Raw genomic sequence first — 17620 nt, 5'->3', positions numbered from 1 at the left:
CCCCTTGGTTTTAATGTCAGCAAAGGCGCCTCTTAGTAAGACTGTATAGTTTAATGACAAAATTCCATTAAAATCACTCACATGTAATGACATGTTAGTCCGGCACAAGGGATAGCAGTAGAAGCCATAGGTGATCTCCGCACTCGTTCTGATGGAAGGGAGCCTTCTTCCTCTCCGCTGTCGGCTTGTATGCTCGGCACAGACTACCGGGATACGATCGTGATCCAAAACGAGGCTTGCACCTCAGCCAGGCAGTTGAATGGAGGGCTGGAACGCAGAGCACTGGTATGGGCTGTACTGCCGTTAAGCAACGCGTTTCCGAGCATGCGCTGTGAGGCGCGCTCCTTTTATCAAGAGCTTGATAAAGGTCCCTTGCATAGCTGCTCTCAGCTATGTAAGGGACTTCAAGAGGAGGGGGTGGAGACTGCAGGGCGTGTGCCAGCAGGAGGCAGAGAGCAGTATACTGATCTTTCCAGTGACATGCAGGGGGGCGTGTCAGCACAAGTCTGACCACTGGAGTACAGGCAGTCTGTTCTCTGAACTACAACCCCAATTCCAAAAAAGTTGGGATGCGGGGTAAAAACAAATGATTGCAAATATCATAAGACAATATTCACAAAAGAAAATAGAAAACCAATACAATTATTTAAACCAAGAAATTGTACCATTTTTTAAAATTTTACAACAGTTTTTAGATGCAGCTTTTCAGATTGGTCAATCTCTGCCCATGTTTACTTCTGATATCCTCTGAATCTCTAAGTTGTCCTTTTTATACCCACTCATGTTACTGACCTTTTGTCAATGAATCTAGTTGCAAAATGTTCTATCAGCTCTTCCTTGTTGGTACAACTTACTTTGCCTGCTTTATGTTGCCCTGTCCCAACTTTTGTGAGAGGTGTTGCTTTTATCAATTTCAAAAATTACCTTATTTTGTATTTTAAAATACATTTTCTCAGTTTAAACATTTTGATATGTTTTCTATTTTCCGTTGGGAATAAAATATGGGTTGATGCTATTTGCAAATAATTGCTTTCTGTTTTTATGTAGATTGTACACTGTGTCCCAACCTTTTGGAATTGGCTTTGTAGAATGCAAAGATGAAAACTGACCATGATATGGTCGGTTTAACATGGCAAATCAGGGGGATTGGCAGGATCACTAGGTATTTCACACAAAGGAAGCAAAGCGAACGGGATACTTTGTCATACAAATATGTGGTATCACAGACATGTATCAGGGATATGAAATGTTGGGGTAACATAAGAAACAAACACTAAATGTATGATGGTCCAAACGAGTACCAAATCCAGTTACTGTATGACGCACAAACCTCATAGTAAGTAAGCAAACGCATCACCTCCCAGACACTGTAGGGCTGGTCCGCAATTGATGCAGAGCTGCCAATCCTGAAAGCTATGGGCAGGACTATAAGAATTGTGAATTGACAATGATAATACAGATAATTTTAAAAAGACCCCATCATAAGCCCCCGGTCACATCGGTGGGACTTGTCATGCAATTTGACTAGGGTTGCAACTAACTAACATTTTCATAATCGATTAGTTGGCCAATTTATTGTTTTGATTTATCGGATAATAACCTTAAAGTGTGTTTGTATGATTTAGTTAATATGTAAAGTTAAAAAAAAAAAAAAGGCAATTTATTCTTATCAATATGCAGTGATAAATCTAAATTACCATTTATATGGTTGGGGAGCAAAATCTCTAATCCACTCTGAGAATAACAGACAGAAGAGATATACTGTGTATATATGCTATGAGAGTTTGAATCTGGTAAATATCATTGGACTCAGATCAAATTTTTTATTTAAAGAAAAAATAAATTAGACTGTTTTGCTGATTTTAAGACAGAACTGTAACATATTATATGCTGGCCATACAAAAACAATGTCTTCCTTCAAAAAAAATGTAATTTTAGGAACGTTCGTTCAATTTTCTAATCGTAAGTGCTGTCAAATCAACGTTCATTTTCTATAGGAAACTTCTTGGTCAAAGGAATTTTCAGACAGTGTATGTGGTTTTCGTTCAGAAATTACATTCATTTTAAAACTGAATGTTAAAAGCAAATTAAATTTTCAAATGACATTCTTTCAGTGAATGTACAAAGATTTTTTGTTTGAATATTCTTGTTCGAAAATCAATACGTGTATGGCCAGCATAAAGCTCGGTTCCCACCTATGTAGTTTGCTTTTGATCCGTTTCTGCAGTGCTTTTTGCTGTGCGTTTTTGCACACTCTATGCGATTTTTGCGCTTTTTTTTGGCCAATTTATTGTTGGGCGGATTAAAAAATGCACTACATGCTTTTCTGCAGCTTCTCCATTGAAGTCTTGAAACAAAAAAGCACAGTTTTGCATTGAATAAAATCCTTGACCCTTTCCAGGTTTACTTCCTCTTTAAGACAAAAAATCTCTCTAAACCTGCCTTTCTTTATGTGAAAGAGTAATTTCCCCCTAAACCTAATAACTGGTTATACCACCCTTGGCGGAAACAACTGCAATCGAGCATTTGCGATAACTGGCAATGAGTCTTTCACATGGCTGTGGAGCAATTTTGGCCCACCACCGTGTCTGACTGTTGGTATGATGTTCTTGTTATGAAATGCTGTATTAGTTTTATGCCACATGTAATGGGACGCACACCTTCCAAAGAGTAAATTTTTTGTCTTATCGGTCCACAGAATATTTGCTTAAAGTTTTAAAGGTAATCAAGATGTTTGGTAAATGTGAGATGAGCCTTTGTTTTCTTTTTGGTCAGCAGTGGCTTTGGCCTTGGAACTCTTTTACCCAGTCTTATTGTTGAAGCATGAACACTGATCTTACCGGAGTCAAGTGAGGTCTGCAGTTCTTTAGATGTTGCTCTGGGTTCTTTTATGACCTCCTGGATCAGTCGTCGTCAAGCTCTTGGAGTAATTTTTTTTTAGACCACCCACTCCTGGAAAGGTTCACCACTGTTCCAAGTTATCTCCATTTGTGGATAATGGCTCTTCCCATGGTTCACTAGAGCTCCAAAGCCTTAGAAATGGCTTTGAAACCCTTTCTAGACTGATACATGTACATTACTTTGTTTCTAATCTGTTGTGAATTTTTTTTAGATTGTGGCGTGATATGTGGCTTTTTGTAATCTGTTAGGCCTCATGTACACTGCCGCTGCTAAATGGACATTTAGGAGCAGTTGGGCATTTTTTTCAAATGCTCCTGAACTCTCCTCTGTTATCTTATCAGTACATGTAGTTTGAATTTAGAGGCCTTTTTTGGAAAGCAAAAAAATGAGTTCAGACGCTAAGTTTAGAGGCATTTCAAGCGCCAAACTCTTCTAAACATGGGAACTCGCATTTAGCCGCGTTTCGTTCACAGCTGTTTTTAATTTTTGGCTATTTTGAAAAAAAAAAGAAGAAAAAAGCTTCTTAACGCGGCATGTAAACACGGCAAAACGGAGTGGGTTACTATCTGTCAAGTTAAATCGTTCAGGAGAGGTTGTAAAAACGTCCCTTGTACATTAAGCCTTAGCATGCTTAACTTTGTCAGACAGCTTCTATTTATGTGATTTCTTGATTCAACAGGTCTGGCAGTAATCGGTCCTGGGTGTGTCAAGTAAAATTTAACACCGCTTTACAAAAAATTGTGGTTATTCAGTTCATTCATGATTCCGCATGGGAGGGGGCAATTACTTTTTCACACAGGGCCAGGCAAGTTTAAACAGCTTATTTCCCTTAATAAATTAAATAATTAAAAACTGCATCTTGCATTTACTCGGGTTATCTTTCTGTATTGTTAAAATTTGTTTGAACTGAATCATTAAAGTGTGAGAAATATGTGAAAAAAGAAGAAATCAGGAAGGGGACAAGTACTTTTTCACAGCACTGTATATAATAATACACCCAGAAGTAAGATATATGAGCATTTTAACTAGGAGTCAGAAATGAAGCTATATGAAGGGAGATATAAATATTTTATTTTAAAGTAGTACTAAAAGCTGAGATTTATTTATTTCATAGACTGTCCAATCCCAATGGGTACCTATACACAATGGCTCAGATTGTTTTAAAGTGGTAGTAAGCTTTGTTTAAAAAAAAAAAAAAAAAAAAAGGAAGAAATAAATAAAAATGCTGCCAAAACAGGATATTTATGACAAAAGAGACTAATCGGTCTCTTCTGTCAAATGCTGTCTCCTGTCCGCCAGCCTTCGCGTACACTGAGCTGGACATGCGCTGAAGACCTGGAAGGAGGACCGGGTGAAGATAGAAGCACCCGGGACCCACCGCCTCCTTTTACAGTGCAGCACTGGAGCTCAGTTTGACAGGCAAGTCTCATAATGTGCAAATATACTGTGTATACGATCATATTTATGGTATAACCCACCTGGGGGCCCCCAAAAGAGAGAAATGACAGTGGACTTTAACAGTGGGGAGATAAATTCTCTAGTTGGAACTATATTAAACCTTGCACTAGATAACTACAGGGGCTGCTAATGCCGACTTCCTTTAATGCGAAAGAGGAAAAAAGAAAACGGTAAGTAGAGCACAGCAATGCTTTCACTAAGCCAGAGCAAGACTGCAGGTTAGAACTATAAAGAGCTTCTGACTTCCATAATCGACCCTAGTTAATGTCCCAAAGAAATGGAGAGAGGCCCATACATGATTCATTTTCTTTTGTTCAACCAGCATAAAAATTGATGAATCTACCTCAAATGTGTAGATGGGGGAATCCCTCTTGCAGAGCCATTGTATACTGACAGTGGGGAGATTAGCATTACAACCAGCATTTTGAAGGAGTAGAGATCAAAGACAGCAATCTCCAGAATTATCTAGGTGCAGGTTACATATATATATATATATATATATATATATATATATATATATATATATATATATATATATATATATATATATATATATATATATATATATATATATATATATATATATATATATATATATATATATATATATTTTACATTTTAACCTTTTAAATATTTATTACAATTCATTCTCTCTCTCTCTCTCTCATATATATATATAATATATATTCAGCCCTGTTGGGGGGAGATATTGGGGGTCTAAGCAGACCCCTGACATCTCCCCTGTGAGACAGGGGCACTGAGACTCGGCTGCACTGAAAATGAATGGAGAGGAGGCAGAAGCTCCTCGCCATTCATAAACTGAAGCATCGTAAACACAGTTTACGATGTTTCAGTTATGAATGGACAGAGTCAGTGATTTTATTAGAGGAAGCAAGGAGCCGGTAAATGAGATTTACCGGCTCCTTCCTTCACTCTCCATCCTGACATCTGGGACAGGGGGAGGGGGGCCGGAGGAGGAGCCGGAGAGTGGGAGGGTGACACCGGAGTGAGGGAGAAGGACCCCTCCCGCCACTGACCCTCTGCCTGCCGCAGCTGACAGCCACGGCAGGGAGAGGAGAAGTGGCTGTCAGAACGTCTATACATTAGAGCTGCACAATTAATCGTTTAAAAAATCGTTATCTCGATTTAACCCCCCTGACGATCTCTATTACAGAGTCTTCCGATTCTTTCATATAACAAGTGGAGAGACTTATCTGCTCACTCAGCTGTCAAAAGAACTGTGCTGCACTTTTTTCTGTATATGTCAAAAGAAAACATCTGGGCAGTCTGCCAAGTTTTTAACATGAAACATTGTAACTAACTCTTCCTTCTTAGATCAAAGGGGTAAACTTCTGTGTGAAAAAAAAATCCAGGCAGTCTGCCAAGTTTTTTTAAACAACTTGTAAATGCAGAAAGTTTAACCACTTTAAAGTCTAAATCTTTTTCTGACATTTGTTTCTTAAGTTAAAATCAATATTTTTTGCTAGAAAATTACTTGGAACCCCCAAACATTATTTTAGCAGAGACCCTAGGGAATAAAATGTCAATTGCTGCAATATTTTATGTCGCGCTGTATTTGTCCAGCGGTCTTTCAAACGCAGTTTTTTGGGAAAAAATGCACTTCAATGGAAAAAAAAAAAACAGTAAAGTTAGCCCAATTTTTTTTGTTTTACTGTGAAAGATGATGTTACCCTGCGAGAATCGTGATCTATCTTCTAAGCAAAAAAATTGTGATTCTCATTTTAGCCAGAATCGTGCAGCTCTACTATACATATGCTTGTAACTGCCCCCACCACCGCACCGATCACCTGTGAGGCTGCCCGGCCCCCCCTGCTGAGCTTGAGGATGCCTGGTCTGATACAGCAGGTATCGGAGCATTTGCACAAGTACCTATACTCGTGCAAGTGCTTGGTATCGGTACCAATACTAGTATTGATGAATCCCTAGTAGCTATCAACTTGAAATGAGCTTTGCCTTTTTCTTTCCTTTCTCATACTGCATCTGTGGGTGAGTGAAGTTACTGTGGGACAGCTGTTTTCATAAGAAATTTAGCAATTTGACAGATTGGAAGTGTATTACTGATTGTGCTCTAAATAACCAACCACCACTTACCTACCTAAATAGAGAAATAAAGGAAGATCGCCTTAACTTCTCAATGTTGGCTTCAAGCAAAAGAAGTATTAAGTGTTCAAATGACTTCTGTAATCTTAGATTGCCTTATGAAACATACATACATGTTAGCCCATCCTCTGATACCTGGGATTAGGGGAAAGGTTTCTTTTGGAACACCAAAGCACTTGTCTCCCTCTTACCGGAAAAAGATGCTTTGTGTCAGAAAATGCCCCTCGCTTTCATGAGTCTAGAACTTGGGCCTTCCTTGTGTTTGCATTTGGCTTTTGGAGTACTTTCCATCTCCTGAAGTACATAGAATTGCCTTTTAATGTATGTAATCTGTATAAGGAGTTAGAGGAACTGTTAGGTTTGCTTTTGTAGTAAAGTTGGTTGACTTGTTTTATTTTATTCCTCCACAGGACAGAACCCACATTGCTCCCGAACCAATGGGTATTAATCAGAAAATAGACTTTTCGGACCCCATGTCACAGCCAAACTTGGATGAAATTAAGGATCAGATCAAGCGCGAAATCAGAAAAGAACTTAAAATCAAAGAAGGTGCCGAAAACCTCAGAAAGGTTACTACAGATAAAAAAAACTTGGCTTATGTGGACAATATTTTAAAGAAGTCAAATAAAAAGCTAGAGGAATTGCATAACAGTCTTCAGGAGCTAAATGCGCATATTGTTGTTCGGGAAGCAGAGGATCTTCCAGGTACTCCAGAGTGCAAGGAGATGAAGAGAGTGTGTATAAAACTTGCATAACATGAACTGTATACCGTTTGTTCCTTTATATACATTAAAGGGTTTAACCCCCAAAAAATAGAGATCCTGGTCCCTTAAAGTAGATTAAACAGCACAGTGCTTGTGCTGTGTAATCTGCCCCTCTTTAGAAGGTAAAAACCTGGCTGAACCGGCAACTTCCTGTATCCCCCTCTATGCGTCAACAATGCTAATCGGCTGCTGAGCCCTGACCACCGTGGTCAGCGTACGTCCCTCCGTCGTCCGCAGCCCTGCTCTGCTCTCTCCCCCTTACCCCCTCCTCCCTGTCAGCTCCCTGCTCTGTCTCCGCCCTGCTTCAAACCCCAACCCCCCCCCCCCCCCCCCCCCGCCACTATTAAAAAAATAAAAAATTGTAAATTGGTCACTGCTAGCCCCTCTATTATAGATAGGCATAGCATGCTGTATAAATCTTTTATAAAAACGAGGCATGTAAATAGCTTTTTAGGGCAGTCTTCTTCAGGCCACTCACGTGACTCTCGGCCGGTTTCCAGGGCTACTGCAGGAGGGACTAAGTGGCTATGTGACCTCCCTGGCTGACGTCAGAGGGAGATCTCAGCCCCTCCTGCAGTAGCCATGTATCGGAGATGTAAAGCTGCTGCGAGTCACAGGACCGGCCTGAAGATCATTCCAAAAAGGTATTTACATGCCTAATTTTGATAAGACTTCTACAGTGTGGTATGCCTAACTCTTAATAGAGGGGCTACCAGTGATTTATATGTTTAAGTTAACAAACACTTTAAGTGGACCATTCACTACAAAGTTTTCATTTTATAATTTTTGATTTACTTTGTCAGTGTTTATTTTTGCTGTTCCTATGGGGATTTTTTTTTTTTTTTTTTCAAGCAATTTCCACATAAATTCAGACACATCCAATCCGTATCCCGAATCTTACTTTCTAGACATTACTTACTGTGTTTTTTTTAATTGGTCTAAATGCGGTTTGTGCTAGTAAGTTGACATCACTAACACTGTTGGCATTTGTGAGAATTGTGTTGGCCCAGATGATTCAAAACAGATTAGCCATTGGTGAGGTATATTTCTGATTTTATAAAGGAGATTTAAAAGAAGAATGCCAAATAACAGAAAGATTTCTGGAATACAGTTCATTTTCACATATATTATGTAAAACAGAATAGGCTGTACTTGGTCCTGGCCAAAAATACTGACCACCCTGCATTCCTGTCAGATAATGCAAAATTGGATTAACAAAAAGCCAAATCTGACGCATTTCACGCAAAACTCCAAAAATGGACTTGACAGAATTATTGGCACCTTCTCAAAATTGTAAGAAATAATTGCATTACCAGTTTGTGATGCTCCTGTAATTTGTAATTTAAACTCGCCTACATCAGTTAACCGGTTCTGACAATATAGAAATATTGACTCAACCTTTTGTTGTGTGTCTCTGTGTGCAATACGGAGCGTGGAGGAGGGAGAGGAAGAGCAGCAAAGAATTGTCTGAGGATTTGGGAACAAAAATTGGGGAAAAGCATGGACAAATCTCAAGGTTACACGTCCATCTCCAGAGATCTTAATGTCCCTGTGTTCACTGTACGCAATATTGTCAAGAGCTTTACAGCCCATGGCACTGTAGCTAATCGACATGGACGCAATAGAAAAATTGATCAAAGATTGCAGCGAAGCATTGTTCGAATGGTGGCTAAAGAACCTCCGTCAACTTCCAGACAAATTAAAAAATGATCTTCAGGCACAGGGTACAACTGTGTCAGCTCGCGCTATATGTTGCCATCTGAATGAAAAGGGGTATAATGGTAGGAGACCCAGGAGAGGACCCCACTGCTGACACACAAACATCAAAAAGCCAGATTGGAGTTTGCCAAAATATACCTGAGGAAGCCAAAATCCTTTTGGGAGAATGTGCTGTGGACAGACATACAAACTTATAGCTTTTTGGTAAAGCCTGTCATTCTACAGTTTTCAGAAAAAGAAATTAAGCCTTTAAAGAAAATCAGTCCCTACAGTCAAAGATGGAGGTTCACTGTTGTTTTGGGGTTGCTTTGCTGCTTCAGGCACTGGATGTCTTGACCGTGTGTGGGGCATTATGAAATCTGGAGACTTTTTTTGGGGTGCAATGTAGTAGTGCCCAGTGTCAGAAAGTTGGGTCTCCGTCAGAGGTCATGGGTCTTACAGCAGGACAATGACCCAAAGTGCACATCAAAAAGCACCCAGAAATGGTTTAAGACCAATCACTGGAGAGTACTGAACTGGCCAGCTATGAGTCCAGATCTAAATTCCATAGAGCACCTGTGGAGAGATCTCAAAACAGCAGTTGGGAAAAAGGAACCCTTGCAGTCTGAGAGACCTCTGGCAGTTGGCGAAAGAGGGTTCCAAAACTCTAGGCGAGAGGTGTAGAACTCATTGATGGTTACAGGAAGAGATTGATTTCAGTTATTTTTTCCAAGGGGTGTGCTACCAAATATTACATTGGGGGTGCCAAGGATTTTGTCCAGTTAAATTTTGGAGTTTTCTGTGGAATGTGTCAGATTTGGCTTTTTGTTTCTTCACATTTTTGTGCCATACCAATACAAACAAAAGAAATAAACATGAGAATGCCTAAACATTTTGTAATTGCAACAATTTTCTGGGCGAAGTGGTGCATTATCTGACAGAAATGCAGGGGTGCCAATATTTTTGGCCATGCCTGTATGTACTAATTGGGAGTTTGTTTATCACTCCTACTGTATTCATAATATTGGTGTTGCCAGAAGGGGGAAAGATTTACATTTATGGGTTAGCCCAGGAGGTGACCATCCAAAATGTCAGCATTAACCACAAAGTAGACAGAGTTCACAGCTGTTCTTTATGATCCTGTACATTTCAGATCATGGACTTTACATCAGGCTATTTAAAGAGCACTAAACTGCTTTCAATGTAAACCTTTCCTAAAAGAAACTTTGGAGCTGACATTGCTGACCTTTTGAAAATGCTAGTTGCTCAGCCATTCCACAACTTTGAGTCACTGACCTGAAAAATTTATACAGGTACAGGGAACCTTCTAGACATAAGGTCAGAGGAAACCTTTAATGTAAGAAACAGTCTGCCATTGCTGACCTCCTTTCTAAAAATGCAGATGACTTTTTTTCTTGAAGTTTTCTTCCACCTTGTATTTTCTGTGGAAATTTAGAAGCACACCTACAGGTAAATAATTTGTGACAGTCAGGGTGGATTTGATTTAAATCAACTCCATTTAAATCATTTTTAAAGAGCAACTGTCATCTCTATCTCGCAGCGGGTCCTCCTCTGACCTGCTGGTGATGCGGCAGTGACACAACAAGGTGAGTGACGTGGTGGCAGCAGGTGAGTGGATGTCCACTAACAGGTGCTGCCATGATGGATCTGAAATGACAGGTGCTCTTTAAGGCTACTTTCACACTGAGATGCTTTACAGGTGCTACATTGCTAAAAATAGCGCCTGTAAAGAGCCTCACCTGTCTCTGTCATGGTCAAAGTCCTGCAAGGCTCATCTTTGCAGCACTGTAGGAGCGCCCCTGCCCATTGAAAACAATGGGCCAGCGCCGGCAAAGCACCGCTGCAGTGGTGGTCTAGGGTGGCATACCTGGTGGTCCAGTGTGGTGGCCATGGTGGTCCTGGCGGTCCTGGGTGGGCATCCGTGGGGGGGGGGGGCTGCGCTGATAAACAATCAGCACAGACCCCCCCCCCCTGTCAGGAGAGCAGCCGATCGGCTCTCCTCTACTCGTGTCTGTCAGACACGAGTGAGGAAAAGCCGATCAATGTCTCTGCCTGTTTACATCATGATCAGCTGTGATTGGACACGGCTGATCACGTGGTAAAGATCCTCCGTCAGAGGCTCTTTACCGAGATTGGTGTAGCGGTGTGTCAGACCGACACACCGCACCACCGATCGCCGCGCCCCCCGAGAACTGTTGTTCTGGGAGGCCGTCGTATGACGTCCACCCAGAACGAGAGCCGCACCGCCCAGCCTTCATTTGACAGCTGGCGGGAAGCGGTTAAAGTGGTTCTAAAGTCTTTACCTTTTTTTTTAAAGTGATTTGTAAAGGCTTTTTTTTTAAAATAACTAACCTGTCGTACTTATCTACTGTGTGCAGTGGTTTTGCGCAAAGCAGCCCCGATCCTCCATCCTCCTCTTGGTCCCCCTGCTGGTGCTTCTGGCTATGCCCCCATAGCAGGCCGCTTGTTATGGGGGCACTCATGCAGGCTCTGTTGTGAGCCCCCCACTGGCTCCCACTACTGCCCTCATGTCCAGTGGAGGTGAAGAGCCACTGCTCTGAGGCTCAGAGGTGGATCAATATCGGGCTCAGGTACAGTGCCTTAAAATGTATTCATACCCTTTGAAATCTTCCACATTTTGTCATGTTACAACCAAAAACATAAATGTATTTTATTGGAATAGACCAACACAAAGTTGCACATAAATGAGGTGGAAGGAAAATGATAAATGGTTTTCAATACTTTTGTTACAAATATCTGAAAAGTGTGGCATTTGTATTTAGCTAGCCTCCCTGAGCCAATACTTTGTAGAACCACCTTTTGCTGCAATTATAGCTGAAAGTTTTTTGGGTATGTCTCAGAGCTTTGCACGTCTAAAGAGTGAGATTTTTGCCCATTCTTCTTTGTAAAATAGCACAAGCTCTGTCAGATTGGATGAAGAGAGTCTGTGAAGTCTTGTCACAGATTCTCGATTGGATTTAGGGCTGAACTTTGGGTCATAACACATGAATATGCTTTGATCTAAACTTTTCCATTGTATCTCTGGCTGTATATTTAGGGTCATTGTCCTGCTGGAAGGTGAACCTCCACCCCAGTCTCAAGTCTTTTGCAGACAGGTTTTCTTCTAAGATTGTCCTGTATTTGGCTCCACCCATCTTCCCATCAACTCTGACCAGCTTCCCTGTCCCTGCTGAAGAAAAGCATCCCCACAACATGTTTCATGATGGGGATGGTGTGTTTAGGGTGATGTGCAGCATTCGTTTTTTTTTTTTTTTTTTTTTTTGCCACACATAGCGTTTTTGCTTTTAGGCCACAAGGTTCGATTTTGGTCTCCTCTGACCAGAGCACCTTCTTCTACGTTTTTTGCTGTGTCCCCCACATGGCTTCTCGTAAACTGCAAACCGGACTTCTTATGGTTTTCTTTCAACAATGGCTTTCTTACTTTCCATTTTCAGATGATGGATTGAGCAGTGCTCTGTGAGTTGTTTTTTATAACCTAACCCTACTTTAAACTTCTCCACAACTTTATCCCTGACCTGTCCGGGTTGTTCCTTGGCCTTCATGATGCTGTTTGTTCACTAAAGTTCTCTAACAAACCTCTGAGGGCTTTATAGAACAGCTGTATTTATACTGAGATTAAAATACACACGAGGACTCTTATTTACTAATTGGGTGACTTCTGAAGGCAATTGGTTCCACTAGATTTCGGTTAGGGGTATGCGAGTAAAGGGGGCTGAATACAAATGCACGCCATACTTTTCAGATATTTATTTGTAAAAAAAATTGAAAACTATTTATCATTTTCCTTCCACAGTTATGTGCCTCCTTTGTTTTGGTCTATCACATAAAATCCCAGTAAAATACATTTACGTTTTTGGTTGTAACCTGACAAATTGTGAAATATTTCAAGGGGTAACTTTTCAAGGCACTGTAAGTATAAGGGGTTGGGCTGGAAGGTTTTTTTGTTTTGTTTTGTTTTTTTTTACCTTCATGCACAGACTGCATTAAAGTAACTGTAAACGCTAAAAAAAAAAACCCCAAATAAAAACATGCAAGACCAAGGCATAATGAGCTAGTATGCATCGCATACTAGCTCATTATGAAATACTTACCTTAGATGGAAGCTGTTGCAGCTCCCAGTTATTTCCAGGTTCGCGGGCTCCAGCACTGTGATTGGACGGAGCCGCGATGTCGTCATTCCTGCGCATATGCTTGGGAGCCGCCGGTCACGGCACAGCTACTGAAGAAATGGTATGAGCGGGCCATTTCTTCAGTCGGCACGTGCGGATACAGTGAATATCGCCTAAACTGTGCAAGTTTAGGAGATATTCACGGTACCTACAGGTAAACCTTATTATAGGCTTGCCTGTAGGTAGAAGTGGTAGTAAAGGGTTTACAACCCCTTTCCTCTCCTACATGTAAAAAACATCTTTTTTTTTTTTTTTTTGCTAGAAAATTACTCAGAACCCCCAAACATATATGTTTTTTTAGCTCACACCCTAGGGAATAAAATGACGGTCGTTGCAATTTTTTTTTATGTGACACTGTATTTGCGCAACAATTTTTCAAACGCGTTTAAAAAAAAAAAAAAAAAAGTTTCATGAATTGAAAAATAAAACAGTAAAGTTAGCCCTTTTTTTTTTTTTTTTTTTTTTTTATAATGTGAAAGATGATGTTACGCTGAGTACCCAACATGTCACGATTTAAAATTGCGCACAGTCGTGGAATGACGCCAAACTTGGGTACTTAACAATCTCCATAGGCGACACTTTAAACATTTTTTACAGGTTAAATGTTTAGAGTTAGAGGAGGTCTTGTGCGAGAATTGTTGCTCTCGCTCTAACGCACGCGGCGATATCTCACGTGTGGTATGAACAGCATTTACATACATGTGCGTTCGCTTCTGTGCATGAGCACACGGGGGCAGGGGCGCTTTAAAAAATTTTTTTTTTTTTTATATTGTATTTTTTTTTTTTTTTTTTTTTTAAATCACTTTTTTATTCTTATTACGGTACAAGAAATGTAAACATCCCTTGTAATAAAAATGGTGTGTGAAAGGTCCTCTTTTTGGAGAGATGTGGGGTCTGTAAGACCCCACATTTCTCCTCCAGGCTGGAAGGTATCAGATCAAAAAAATGACAGATCTGATGAGTTCCTGCCGAGATCGCCACTTTGTTGACGTCACGCCTGAGCCTCCGGTGGTCATAGAGATGACTGGTTACCATCTGGTCACCGTAAATCTCTATGCTCTTCATCTGGAGTTATCCTCACTGAAAGAAGTGGTTGAGGTAACAAGAAAACTTCTACCTTTTTAGAACCACTTTAATGCATTAAGGTAAAAAAAAAAAAAAAAACCCCATTGACTAGTTTGTGAGTGCCGGGAGAGGCCCATATTCAGGAATACATTATTTTTTATTGATTACAGTAAATGATTTTACACTATGGCACCCCCTCTTGTCCTTCCCATGCTCTATATGGTGAGAGGTAACACCGTTCAGGTACAGCTGAAGGATCCGTATATGGAGGAGACTGCCTTGGGAGATTATAGAGTGCATTTTGACCCACTTTAAAAACAAAGGGTCATCATTCTTGGAGTTATCAATTAGGGAGGTTTCTCACAGATGTGGGTGGCATGTATCACATTAGGAAGGAAACGGACAAGCACAGAGTGGAAGTATTGTCGAGCACTTTGTACATTGTTACCAGCAGTGGCCTTGGGATTTTGTATGATTTAGCGCAATGGTCACTCTTGCAGCACGGTGATTGAAATACAGTACTGCACTGATTTGCATGACTGTTATAAATGATTGTTATTTACAGAGCTTTAGTAGTGGGTTGGATTGGATATCCATTGAGCACTGGACTCTTGGCAACACTGTCATAATTGAAATGTAGCATTGCACTGATTTTTACTAAAGTTATCAATGATTGTTTATATTAATACACTGTTTTTTTAGTGGTGGATTAGTTTGGATATCCATTGAGCACTGGACGCTTGGCAACACTGATTATTGAAATGTAATATTGCATTTAGGGCTGAAACAACTAATCGATTAATCGACAACTAATCGATTATGAAAATAGCTGTCAACTATTTTCATAATCGATTAATCGGCCAGCTGATTATTTGGCCTGCATACAGAATGCATTATTTGTTTACATATCAGGAAATACAGTGCAGCACACATACAGCTCAGTACACCATCCATACATGTCAGGAAGTGCCTGAGAACTTGTGAATGTGTGAGGAGCAATGCCTCATAGGACATGTAGTCCTGGGCAGGAAGTGAGTGGGTCTAAAAGCAGAAGTTTTTTACCTTGCTATAGGGGCACGCTATACTTTAATTTGCAGCTTGCTATTGGGGCACTCTAAAGGCAGGAGGAGCCAAAGGCATCGGTGGGGGACCCCAGAAGAGAAGAATAGGGGCTGCTCTGTGCAAAACCATTACACAGAGCAGGTAAGTATACCATGTTTGTTTTTTTAAAAAAAAATGACTTTAAAGACTGTGCAGGGAAGATCAGCATCTGAACCCAGAGAAGGTGGAGGCTGATAGACTGGAGGTAATAGAAGGCATTACTATTACATTTAAAGTAAACTTTTACATGGAGGCAAGCCACATTACGTGGGAGCAGGGCACATTACGTGGGAGCAGGGCACATTACATAGTTACATAGTAGGTGAGGTTGAAAAAAATACAAAAGTCCATCAAGTCCAACCTATGTGTGTGATTATGTGTCAGTATTTCATTACATATCCCTGTATGTTGCGGTCATTCAGGTGATTATCTAATAGTTTCTTGAAGCTATCAATGCTCCCCACTGAGACCACCGCCTGTGGAAGGGAATTCCACATCCTTGCCGCTCTTACAGTAAAGAACCCTCTACGTAGTTTAAGGTTAAACCTCTTTTCTTCTAATTGTAATGAGTGGCCACGAGTCTTATTCAACTCTCTTCTGCGAAAAAGTTTTATCCCTATTGTGGGGTCACCAGTACAGTATTTGTAAATTGAAATCAAATCCCCTCTCAAGCGTCTCTTCTCCAGAGAGAATAAGTTCAGTGCTCGCAACCTTTCCTCATAACTAAGATCCTCCAGACCCTTTATTAGCTTTGTTGCCCTTCTTTGTACTCGCTCCATTTCCAGTACATCCCTCCTGAGGACTGGTGCCCAGAACTGGACAGCATACTCCAGGTGCGGCCGGACCAGAGTCTTGTAGAGCGGGAGAATCATCGTTTTATCTCTGGAGTTGATCCCCCTTTTAATGAATGCCAATATTCTGTTTGCTTTATTAGCAGCAGCTTGGCATTGCATGCCATTGCTGAGCCTATCATCTACTAGGACCCCCAGGTCCTTTTCCATCCTAGATTCCCCCAGCGGTTCTCCCCCCAGTGTATAGATTGCATTCATATTTTTGCCACCCAAATGCATTATTTTACATTTTTCTACATTGAACCTCATTTGCCATTTAGTCGCCCACCCCATTAATTTGTTCAGGTCTTTTTGCAAGATTTCCAAGTTATTGCCCTGCTTAGCTTAGTATCGTCTGCAAATACAGAGATTGAACTGTTTATCCCATCCTCCAGGTCGTTTATAAACAAATTAAATAGGATTGGTCCCAGCACAGAACCCTGGGGAACCCCACTACCCACCCCTGACCATTCTGAGTACTCCCCATTTATCACCACCCTCTGAACACGCCCTTGTAGCCAGTTTTTCAATCCATGTACTCACCCTATGGTCCATGCCAACTGACCTTATTTTGTACAGTAAACATTTATGGGGAACTGTGTCAAATGCTTTTGCAAAATCCAGATACACCACGTCTACGGGCCTTCCTTTATCTAGATGGCAACTCACCTCCTCATAGAAGGTTAATAGATTAGTTTGGCAAGAACGATTCTTCATGAATCCATGCTGATTACTGCTAATGATATCATTCTTATTACTAAAATCTTGTATATATAGTCCCTTATCATCCCCTCCAAGAGTTTACATACTATTGATGTTAGACTAACTGGTCTGTAATATCCAGGGATGTTTTTTTGGGCCCTTTTTAAATATTGGTGCTACATTGGCTTTTCTCCAATCAGCTGGTACCATTCCAGTCAATAGACTGTAAAAATTAGGAACAACGGTCTGGCAATCACCTGACTGAGTTCCCTAAGTACCCTCGGATGCAAGCCATCTGGTCCCGGTGATTTATTAATGTTAAGTTTCTCAAGTCTAATTTTAATTCCGTCCTCTGTTAACCATGTAGGTGCTTCCTGTGTTGTGTCATGAGGATAAACACTGCAGTTTTGGTTACTGAAGCCCCTCGATTCACTCGTGAAGACTGAGGAGAAGAATAAATTCAATACCTTTGCCATCTCCCCATCTTTTGTAACCAGATGTCCTTCCTCATTCTTTACGGGGAGCAGGGCACATTACGTGGGGTCAGGGCACATTACATGTGCCCCAGTGTGAATGGGGTCTAAATAAAAAATGTGATCTCTGAGTCTGATGATATATATACAGTGTATCTCTTCTGTCTGTCTGTTCTCAAAGTGGATTAGAGATTTTGCTCCCTAATCATATAGTTGATTATTTATATTTACCACTACATATAGATTTTGAAGAATGAATTGCCTTTTTTTTAAATTTACATATTAAATTATACACC

General features: G+C 40.6%; 1 protein-coding gene across 1 annotated transcript in view; it reads left to right on the top strand.

Annotated features, from left to right (window-relative positions):
- The window catches only part of PKN2 (protein kinase N2), a 184404-nt gene that overhangs the window by 92843 nt on the left and 73941 nt on the right, over positions 1–17620 (top strand). Inside the window, exon 2 of the mRNA XM_073593186.1 lies at positions 6891–7185. Coding sequence (XP_073449287.1) covers positions 6891–7185 — 295 coding nt within the window. The remainder of the gene's footprint in view (positions 1–6890; positions 7186–17620) is intronic.

This window comes from Aquarana catesbeiana, linkage group LG07 (assembly GCF_042186555.1).
Source record: "Aquarana catesbeiana isolate 2022-GZ linkage group LG07, ASM4218655v1, whole genome shotgun sequence".
NCBI classification, from domain to species: Eukaryota; Metazoa; Chordata; class Amphibia; order Anura; family Ranidae; genus Aquarana; species Aquarana catesbeiana.
This window is presented reverse-complemented; position numbering and strand designations above follow the sequence as displayed.